General features: G+C 38.5%; 1 protein-coding gene across 1 annotated transcript in view; it reads right to left on the bottom strand.

The window, feature by feature from the left end:
• Positions 1-6033: 6033 nt before the first annotated feature.
• LOC140235522 (ubiquitin carboxyl-terminal hydrolase 12-like) overlaps positions 6034-11854 on the bottom strand; it is a 32173-nt gene continuing 26352 nt past the window's right edge. The window contains exons 9-11 of the mRNA XM_072315544.1: positions 9569-9633; positions 8715-8793; positions 6034-7428 (exon numbers count right to left, since the gene is read on the bottom strand). Of these exons, the coding sequence (XP_072171645.1) occupies positions 7324-7428; positions 8715-8793; positions 9569-9633 (249 nt within the window). The 3' untranslated portion in view covers positions 6034-7323. The remainder of the gene's footprint in view (positions 7429-8714; positions 8794-9568; positions 9634-11854) is intronic.

Below are 11854 nucleotides of genomic sequence, written 5' to 3'. Positions count from 1 at the left end.
TACTTCATTCGAATACGGACCGAGAAGGTATATCTACTCTACATTGATTAACGTCAAACTACTGAGATCCAACAAAATGTGTGTGGCATGCGAGATCAGTTTTTCCTTGACTTTCCTTTTGGCATCGTCAATGTGTTGGCCGAAGGGTAGATATTTTCCGAAAAGCGGATATTCGCCGAAAAATAGATATTCGCCAAAGAGTATATTTATAGGCCGAAGAGTGTATATTCGCCGAAGAGCGGATATCCGCCGAAAAAAAAAAAATACGAATTTTTGCTGAAGAAGAGATATTCGCCGAAGAGCAGAATTCCCAAAGTAGAGCGTGTCGAAGGGTAAATATTCGCCGAAGAATAATGTTTATTCGCTGAAGAATTATATTCGCAGAAGAGTAGATATTTGCCGATGAGGAAATATCATTTCAGGTACGCAGGAACACCGTCAGAATACTGTGTATCTGTCCGATTTCTGTTGCCTACTTTGAATCATGTCAAAACTACTTTTATCAGCCGACTTTTTTTTATAGTTTTTCTTTTGTTTTTTGTTTGTTTGTTTTTAGAGGGATGTTCGTTCTCTCCTGCTTTACCCGGGGTTTCACTGCAGACAAACAAACCAAACATCCAAAAGAAACCTGTCGTGATATTTCCTAGGTCATTGCAATGCAGATGCGTGCCGAGAATATGCCGCTAGCAATATCTATATCGTTCATAATGTATAAATGGGAGTTGATTATTCAATCAATAGCTTTATCTAGGGCTCTGTTTAATATTGTCATGGACTTGCCATTGTGTAAAGGTCAAATTTCAAACCTAGCTGCAGAGGTTCATCAAAGTCTATGACAGAAATTCCCTTTAAAAGAAACCCACTTTGTATTACACTTAGCAAGTCAAGCGAAGGATAAGTATAAATGAATAAATATATATATATATATATATATATATATATATATATATATATACATACATAAAACGAAGAATCAAGAAATAAACTAGCAATGCATTATTTCGCCAATAAGAATGAGTTTATTGAGCAACTCAAATTTTCGGTGGCCTCCAACTTCTTCAGGAGTCTCGACGGGGAAGGTGGAGGTGAAGGTGGAGGCCACCGAAAATTTGAGTTGCTCAATAAACTCATTCTTATTGGCGAAATAATGCATTACTAGTTTATTTCTTGATTCTTCGTTATATTGGAGCCAATACGTGAATTCGCAACACACACACACACACACATATATATATATATATATATATATATATATATATATATATATATATATATATATATATGCGTGTGTGTGTTTGTGTGTGTTTGCGGATTTTTTTTTTCATTCTCGGAGACTTATTGGTACGGTATCAAGAAAACCTAAAATAATTTCCCCTTCCCAAACAATTGAATAATGCTCGAATGTTTTCGACATGAGAAGTAATGGCATCAGAAGTCAATTATGCTTTTCTGATGTTCGTTTCTGCTTTCTTTGTTTTACACTTTACTGGCTAGTTCATTATCTAAAATGCTTGCTTTTTATTTTCAAATTAAGTCATTTTTTCCGAGTGCATAACTCAACACAGCGAAGCCTACACACACAATATCGCTAATTACAGAAACCTCCGAGCATAAGCACACATTTATATAGAAACAACAATTACGTCTGCGTTAACAATCTCGAAAATAAGATTCCAGTTATATCAGTGCGGCGTGGTCGTCCGCTTTCATAAAAGGCACATGATAATCATGTATACACACACACACACACGTATCACGAAAGTTTTATCAGCGTGCAGTGTGGTACTCGCTTTACACACACAATGTCATACACACATGCAAAGTTATATCAGAGCGCTGTGCGGTCATCGCTTTCATGAAAGGCACACATAGACACACACGCACACAATTTCTGTCTTCTATTTTCCCAATTTCTTTCTCTGTGTATCTATGTTTTTGTTTCCATGGTGCATTAATTTCATATTGCACTTTCACAAACGAGGTGGACAAAATACAATAATAAGTAAACTGTCACGGCAGCAATTGTTTACGGCACGCTGGAGACTGTTCTGGAATATGATGTAATCTCTGGGTGTGATAATTGAATTTCCTTGTAAGTCATCTACTGGCAGAAGGTTCACTGATATATCAAGTTTGTGAAAGGTAAGGTAATTGCAGTCACACGACACTTGACAAATTGACAGAAAACAAAAGAATAAAGCAGTAACCGTTTCAATGTTTGCATATACTGAAATAGTCCTTTTTTAATATTATAATTCAATATACACGTATAAATTTGATTAAGACGGAAAGAAGTTTGATAGAAATTAGAACAAGAGAGAAAAACACCACAGCGTTCTTTGCATACGTTTTGCATCTTAACTGTGATCACAATAAAAGCACATATACAAAAATGAATACAGAGTTCATTTGTTTCTAAAAAATGAGCATGAAGTATTCAAATGTCACCACATCTTGTGAAACTGGCATCATACTTTTTTGTCTGCTCACTTCAAAAACTTTTCGAAAATATATTCTAATCCACTTCTTTGTATGTACACGGTCAACCAGCATACAAGGAGCTCTCAACGTACAATTCCACACACAGTTCCAATCGACTGTCGGGAATGGAAAAAGCTGCGTTTCAAATGACAAATCACAAAGGCTGTCAGAAATATACCAACTGATTTGGAAAAAAAAAACCCCAAAAAACATGCGTACATGCCAAACTAACAGTAGGCCCCTTCTTCCATAGTAGTAGCAGGAAGAAATTATGCTCCCTGTGGAATAGAAATTGTGCAGTATGTGGGTATGGGCAGATATAACTTAGTAGCATCACGTGATTGGGGGGGGGGGAGGGGGTTATATTTATGTATAATGAATTAATAGTTGTTGTTGTTTTTTGCAGGGTTCTTTCTATCTTGTGGATGAAAAAAAAAAATGGTAGAATGCCATCAACCCATTCCCCTGATACAGTAGAACACTCCATAGGGACAGCAACACCCTGTATTAATGACTGCCTTAATGGATTAAAATCACATAATGGGGCATACAGACTCATGTGCAAAAAAAAAAAAAAAAAAAAGAAGAAGAAATAAAATGAGAAATATTGGAAGTATACATTCTATTGACCCATGGATCAGTCAGTTCTTATGGTAACAAGCTTGAGAATGACAAAAAATTACTCTCAGCACCAAACTTCCAGAGGAGATCCATGGATCTTGAACAAAATGATCCATGACATAGAGACCGTACATATGCTTTGTATCGATTCAAATAATGTTAACAGCCAGTATCTTCAGAATCTCCAAAGACCAACAGTCCGATGTTTTTTCTCTCTTTTGTTTGCTTTCTGTGTTATTATAGAGACCTTGTACTTGGATAATGAGATGACATCTTCTGTTACTACCAGTGCTACAACATAATATACAATGAAAAGTTGTAACTGTTTGCAGGATTCTTCCAATTGCATTGAGATGATGTCTTGAATACGAGCATTTTCTACCGTCTCGAAACAGAACAAGAAAGCTTGCTTGACTCGACCAAGAACAAATTTTGTTTGATATAAAAGATACCTTCAGAATTTGGTGACAAAAACAAACACATTATCTATTATTGTACCAATGTCATGAACCACATTAATGTGAAAATGAAACAGTAGAAACAGCAGACCTCGAAACAATGTTCTCACAATTCATGTTGGATCTCTGTGTGACATCGATAATGCAGAAGAAATTCATCACCTTGGGTATAGATGTCATTATCTATTATATTGGCAAGCTACGTCAAGAGCCTTAAATTTGTGATGTCAGTTATGTCACAATCAGAATACCTCACGAGTGGCCACAACCACCTAAAAAAATGCCCAACTAACTGCCCCAAAAACCGTCTATAAAAGACAAGCAGTAGGTACATATGTATCATCGGCAATGTACAATAGTGCGACAAGCGACAAACAGTGGAGAAATGCAAGGAAAAAATTCCATGCCACAGATTTAACTTCTCAGCAAATTACAGGGCCCTGTTGCATAAAACCCTTACCGCTGGACTTACCGCTCCTTTCTAGCGGTAAGTCTTCAAATCAGCGGTAAATTTTATAATCCTTGATGCTGATTGGCTGTGATGCCTAATTTTGACGGTAGTTACCATTGAAATTCAATGGTAAGTTTTATGCAACGGGCCCCAGGTATAGAAAAATGTTCTGATACATGTAAAGACATTAGGTGCGGTCAGACTGGCACAATTGCGGCACAAGGCGCGATCTTTAAGATCTCGAAGTTTTGCCAGTGTGACCGCAAACTTCCCGCGAAACTTCTCGATCTGTTTGCGGGTGGTATCTCCGAAGCGCGAGACCATTGTCATGTACAGATGTGCATTGTTGTGTCACAATCACTACCCGTCGGGCGGCACACACTTTCTTACGCGCATACGAATGGCCCAAACTTCACGATCTTAAACTTCTTGATCTTTTGCCAGTCTGACCGCGCCTATTGAGGGATACATTGTGCTTATCTGGTCATCATATACCTTACACTTGGACAGCAAGATGAAAGTTCAAGTACCAATCTTCTGACTTGTTAACTGAATGTTGCAATTCAAGGGAGAATGACTGTTTTCCCCCATAGGCCTGGGATGACTCCCTGTGCTTAAAATCTTATAGTAAAAGTACAGTCAAACCTGTCTATAGCTGCCATCCAAGTGAGACCAAAAAAAAAGAAAAAAGTGGCCAATTTTAGACAGGTGGCCACTATACACAAATTATTTGCTTCAGAATGGTCTCATATTCAAGTAATGTGCAGTTTAATCGCCCCATCACTGTACAGGCATGCTATCCTGGAAACATTAAACTGCACATTACTTGAATATGAGGCCATTCTGAAGCAAATAATTTTCACACAACACTAGATACATAATGTACTCTTAAATGAATCCCACAAGGATTGGAACAATCATCCCCCAGCATTCCCACTGATCAGTTACTAGCCATCCCCTTTGACGTAACTTTCTCGGAGTGGGGGGGGGGGGAGGGGGAGATATTTAGTGGTCACATACTACAGGTGGTCACTACAGACAGGTGGCTGCTATGGACAGGTGGCTGCAAAGGCAGGTTTGACTGTATGTGAAAATAATGTTTAGCGTCATCCCATGAAGTAATGGCTCTCTGGTGAATGACAGAAAGATTCTAAAGATCCCCAAAGCGGCACGCATATTCCTCATCCCCGTATCACAGAATGCCAACTGTACCTTCGCTTTCAATGCACTCCCTGTATGCTACAAATGACGCTGTACTGGAGTCTCGCCCTCTCTGCTTCTCTCTTCCTTTCTCTCCCTCTCTCACACTACTGCATTCTTGTACTATGATTGCACTAAAAGACAAGGTTTTTCTCTCTCTAATCTACTTGGGGGATACCTGAAGAGCTCAAAGAAATTACATACATCATCACTGACTGTGCAACACAACACAGTAATGTTGAAATAAAAACAATAAAAGCAAGAGAAGAAAAAGAGAAAAGAAAGAAAGAGCAATTTTTTTTTTCTTTTTATATTTCTGGTTTGAATAAATACCCATTCATTACTCATTATGATGCTACTTGCAAACAAAAACAAACAAATCACATTTTCTTTGTCATGTCTTTGCCACTATGTGACTATAAACAGCAGACAGAACAGAAAACATATATTACGTAATTCACTCTCTTTACCTTTAGACTTTTCTAGTTGCATATTCATCATTTGTTGTGGGTTTTTTTTTTTCTGTAATTGAAATAATATGCTCAAGAAATGCAACAGAAATAGCATGCATTGCTAAATAAACATAATCAGAGAAGATATAAAGCAACCTACTCAAATTTGTGTCTACAACATTCTGCCACCATGACACAAGTTGAACAATAAAAGAGAAGAGAAAAGAAAACAAGATGAATAATACCTTTTTGTGGATCTCCTCTCACTCTATTTCATTATATTTCTCTTGCATTTTACTACAAAATAGTTCTGTGATTTACAAGATATGTACAATATTTATATTCTTGATACCTCATTTTTTTTTAAACTCCCCAATCTCTAAATATGGCTGAAAAAAAGGAAAAAAAAAACCACTGTTGGGTCTATATATACAGACTAGTCAGACAGTGATTCTGTACAACCTGACACCTCATGTACAATGTGCTCTCCAGACAAAACTCACATCCTGCTCAGTCACTTCCATAAGTTAACGAGGTATTAGTCTCAACAGCTCAGACCTCTTTCGCGCCACAGACATACAAGTGCCGCGTGCACACATTATGGCCGGTGCATCAAGCCTGCAATATCTGAATTACTTAGAGCAACATGGACAAGTCTTGCCGAGGGATGCATCTGCATGCTGTATATTGCAAACTTTCTTTCTGCAGAGACAGTGACCAGGGGTGAGTACTGGCACGGGATCAAAAGTGGGATCAAAAGGAAGAAGGGTGCAGCGTACGAGGTTTCTCGAGTGTACGAACAAGTTTCATTCAAATGGGGGAGACTGCACTACCTGCTGAACTTTGAGGGAGGGTTGACAAGGAGTGAAATACAATCGACAATTTCATTAAGCTCTGTTATAGTTAAATGCTGGGCAGTCATAAAGGAGTCTTTTGAATTCTCAGATTCATAAATGCATTTCCACATCTTTGTATCACTTCTTGATCCACATGAGTCACTGCGTAGAAATCATTTGCCACGTTATAAACAAACACACAAACAAACAAGATCGAGAGACCTCTTGGCTATTTTTCATTGCTTGTCCGGTCTGCATCACCATAACTATTTGACAGAATCTTTGAGTAAACTTGCAGTGTAAAAGTGCAACATGAACATTTCATCGCTTGTTATTAAAGATATTGATGAGAGCATGCATCAGCTGAGGATTAAAAGATCACATATGAATACCTCTCCATTCCGTGAAATCTGTAATAGCTCTCAAAACTAACGCATGAATGAGATAGAAAATTGCCTTCAGTGCTAAAACTATGAACAGGTCATTGAATAAACCCTGAAGCATCAATATGTTGTCCGTTGTATTTAATTCTTTTGTAACTAGTTTGGTGATCCTGATGCATGTCAGACATCTATTTGGGCATTGGCACATCTACTGACGGAACGGCAGCCCAGCGAGACGGTGACCGAGACTGCAGAAAGAGACCGTTGATGATGAGTGACTCTCGGGATGTCGAGAAGAAGGATCAGACGAGGCCACGACACGCCGAAGAATATCAAACAGAAGCGTGACGACGACTGAGATATTTCGAACGAGTCTGCTTGACGATTGTCTGTGTTCGAATGAATGCCATCACATGACAGGCCGGTCCGGTCCGAGTTCCTCTACAACTCCCTCGCTTGGTAGAACAGAATGTAACCAGAATCCGAGTTCTTTTGCACTTCCGTGGCAAGTCCGTAGAATTCTTCTATGCTGGAGACCTCAATTTTCTGTTGTAGGGCAAACAAGCATATATAAACATACATATGTAAGGATAAAATAAGTTTTTTAACAACCCCTCTCCCCAAAGAAAATGACAGCAAATAACTGCAAATTATTTTTCATCTTTTACCAGCATCCCCCCCCCCCCCTCGCAACAACAAATATTTTCAAGACTAAGCTAGTAAGGATATCATTCCCACTTAAATGTATATTCTTCTTGTACAGTGGAACAAAATAAATTCTCATTTCTGCACTTAGTTTGAATGATAGAGCAGAGTAACTCTCCTCATTAAAGCATGTGAAAGAATGCATCTTCATGCATAGAAAGTCATCGCTTTGTAAGGAGTTGGATTCATGAACACTTAAAATCCACAGTACAAGTATAGAGTCATGCTGAGGTGAAATCTCAGTCATCTTTTCTGTGTGTTTGCCTACCATTTTCTTTTTGCTACGAAAGTCTCAGCCATCTACTACCAATGATGCGCCACCTCAAGAAATACAACTATAAGTATTTGTATTTTGCAAAAGAGGGGGGGGGGGGGGATCACGGTTATCTTTTCCTAAGCCCCAAGCTGCCACTGTGAAATTCATCTTGGTCTATCATGTAGATTGTGGGTTTAATAGAAATTGGCATCTGTAGAGTCAATGAATTATCATATCAACTAAAGACAGCTGATAATGACACTGATGAACAATGGATGAAGTAACAGTCTGCTTCGCCATCTAATGGGCACAAACTGATTCCTCTTTCCTCTTCACAACTCCGTGGTTGGACGTAATGTTGGGCATGTATGTTGTTCTACCATCACAGTTCAATTTTTTCAAGTCTTCTTCTTGCTTTGCACATAATGGCCATGCCCTTGGCTTTGATGGAATTAAAAGTACTGTTTACCATTGGGAGCAGTTATTTTAAAAATGTTCGAGTTATCACATTTGATGCATATGTGTAGGTTATATTGTATAACAAAATATCCCACTACATAAAAAATTCACAATAAAGCCTAAAATGTGGAAAGAAGATATCAGCATTTTTCTCAATAAACCACAACTGTAGACAATTTAGTCTAGAACAGTTTTATCATAACTATTGTTCACATTTGACGTACTAAACAATACTTAATATTGATCACACCGATTAACATTTTCACACTGGTTGTTTCTATCCCTAACTCACATTCCGGAACTATTCTGAAGCACTAAAACTGGGATTTTGTTTCATCTGCAAATGGTAAATAATACCTTTAATTCAACCTTTGCCTAAAGATGTCTACTAATGCAACAAAGTTGAACTCACCTCCACCATATCGTCATCAAAGAGGAGCCAGAACCCAAAGCTCTTGACTATTGTGATGTAATGACCCCTGTTAGGACCACTGTTGGAGAAAAGAAAAGGAGTATTACTATATATTCATCTTCAACCACATCAATTTTAGGTATTGGTAATTACATCTCACTCCATAAACACTGATTATGATTACAATAATCATACCATTTATTTCACCTTGATTGTGGTCTAGACCCCAAGCTATAACAATGCATACAATGTTTTGCCAAGTTTGTTTTTTTTTTCGCAATATCCCCCGGGGTTTCTATTTATGTTCTGTAGTATCTCTTCTACTGTTCGATGGAAAGCAGTCCCAGTCTAGACAACATAAGACTACTAAAATAAAATCTGATGCAGATCTAACAGAGATGTCTAATGCTTTTGATCCCTGCTGATGCATTTCAGATTCTGAAGCGTGTAAAGCAACAGACGAAAAAAAAAATGAAATAAAAGGGCGATTGCCATGATGAGTGGTAATACATCCTTGCACCTTGACCTTTTTCAATGATGCAGCACAAACATGATACCCTATTTTCTCCAAACACATAAGTACTGCTAAGTGTTTGTCACGCACTCTAGTTTGAGACATTTTGGCTTCAAGTATCAATAACATTCTACGAATGGAGGACCCGGGGAAAAGCTTCTCTTGAAACTGTCTTCTAACCACACTGACTGCTGCTGGCTTTCTGTATTTTGTTTCTGGTTTTTACAACAAACACTCGTACAAATACTTGAGCTGCACAAACATCAAGTACAATTGCAGGAGGCCCTATTCTCAATCGAGCTTGCTGTGTCGGAAACTACTAGTAGTAATCGTGTCCTACCTGCCACAGTGCACTACGACAGACACGAGGTCGTATAGCTTGTCCGGTGCCTCGGCGTCATCACTCTGTAGGAGAGAACAAAAGTTAAAAGCATTACTCCACGTCCTTCACCTCCGAGCAATGCTGCTAGATTTGTAAGAGCTCTCCCCGGTGTATGTTGCACGTAGGAGGATGCCTTACATGGCTCTTTTAAGAACGGTACCCTGGCCTCTGGCTACAGACAACCATTATAGAGTTTCAGCCGTTATCCATTTAGCGAGACATTTGAGCATGACACATTATATGTGAGGCTTCCCTTCGCCCACGTGTACAACAACTGGCCCTCAAATTGGCAGCTGAACATATCGTGGCTGGATCTATCTAGTGTACAGCAGCATATAGTGGCTCCCCAACTGGAGTGCCCCTGCCCCCTGCCCCTGCCCATCCCTCCCCCCTCCCCCCTCCCCCCTCCCCCCTCCCCCCTCCGGAGATGGAGTGAGTGCAATTCGGATGCGGGTTAGATTCCATTGACCAGGGTAATAATGCACTGTGGAGCACTCTGATCACAGGGGGATAGTGCAAAGGCGATACATCCAAACACTCGCATTCACATCACATCACAGCCCGGGAGAACTAGAGCAGAATAAATCTTCCATTTTACGGTCTTGCTATTAAAGTGACATGAAACGAGATCGTGTGTGCGGGATCAGATTTGGAGCTCTTGAACGAGTTCCCAGACGACGGAACGGATCACCTTGCTGTCACTCAGAAGTGAGAAGGAAAAACTGGAGGACACCTTTCACCAGGAAGAGGGTGGTAGTGGGAGTGAATTTTCTTGTCTTAAAACTGCATAGTTCGTGGTTCAATATATGATATGGCTCAAAGACCATATTTAAAGGGATGGTTTAGTTTTTGGTCATGGTCCTAATAAAAGGTGGGTTCCACCTTTTATAAGGACTACTTTGTTTTTGGATATCTCAGCCATTTCAAAACTGATTTTCATCAAATAACCCTTGAATTCCTCTTAGAAGTGTATGCTCTTTCATACTTCATAAAGTAGTTTCTCATTATCTCACAAAAAAACAAACAAACAACTGAAGCCCCACCTCAGCCAAAGCTATACCATCCCTTTAAGTCATTGTACTTTGCGATTGATTTCTCTCAAGTATCATTATCAACACACAAAACAGATAGCCAGGCTACACTTTTAATTTGAATGAGTCTTGAAACTTTTGATTTCAGCAAGAGCTCATGATGTGTGTTACCAGCCAGTTGTAATGACTTAATGCTAGGTTTTCCAAGATGAAACATTTTGTACACAGAGAAATAATTCCAAAAGACAGTACACAAAAAAAAAAATAATAATAATAATAACGAAAAAAAAAAATTAATAAATTACAATAAGAATCTTTTCAAATACGATTGAAGAAAAATTCATGTAGAGTTTCAAACTAGAAATGTCGCTACGGCGACTGGTGTATGCCTCCACAATAATGCATGGTTCTCCTAATAGGTCTATAGTGCAATGTCTTGACAATGTGTGATGACAGTTTCATACAATTGGCAAAATATTAAAATGACAGGTTTGCCACAAATGTGCTGAATGTTCACTTTCCTAGAATTAGGTTCAATTGGATGAATGATTAAAATGTCAGAGTGCAGGTATTTGGAGGAACTGATGATTTTTACTTGACTTTTGACCCTTTTATAAGTTTATGCATTGAGTAATTTTCAACATATTGAGAAAAAGTATAATTTCAGTATCAATTGGTAAAATAGTATTATCTAAACCTGGCCTTTGACCTTTGACCTCACAGTTCCAAAGAGAATCACTGTTAGGTAGAACATGCATAAATATGTAAGTTTCATGATAATACCTTGAGTTACTTTTGAGATATGGAGGAAGTGCAATTTAGCACTTTCACTTGACCTTTGACCTTTTGGCAAGAAACTTCCCACAGAATATATATTGGGTTATACATGCATACATCAAGTTAAAAAAAAAAATCTTCAGGCATTGCATAAATATAAGGAAAGCAGTGATATTTTGAGGAGTTGACCTTGACCTTTGACCCCCTGACCTTTGACCCATGACCCCCAACTTCCCTAGATAATCACTGCCCATCAGTACATGCATATATAATAAGTTCCATGAAGATACCTTGAACCATTTGCGAGATATGGAGAAAAACATGAAATTTCAACCTTTTTTTCACAAAATAACCTGTGACCTTTGACCTTTGACCCCATGACCCTAAAATCCAAACAAAGTATTATCCCCCAGGATATACCCTCATACCAAGTTTG

The sequence above is a fragment of the Diadema setosum genome, chromosome 11 (genome assembly GCF_964275005.1).
Source record: "Diadema setosum chromosome 11, eeDiaSeto1, whole genome shotgun sequence".
In the NCBI taxonomy this organism is placed as follows: Eukaryota; Metazoa; Echinodermata; class Echinoidea; order Diadematoida; family Diadematidae; genus Diadema; species Diadema setosum.
Note: the sequence above shows the minus strand (reverse complement) of the source record. Positions and strands in the feature narration are given on the sequence as shown.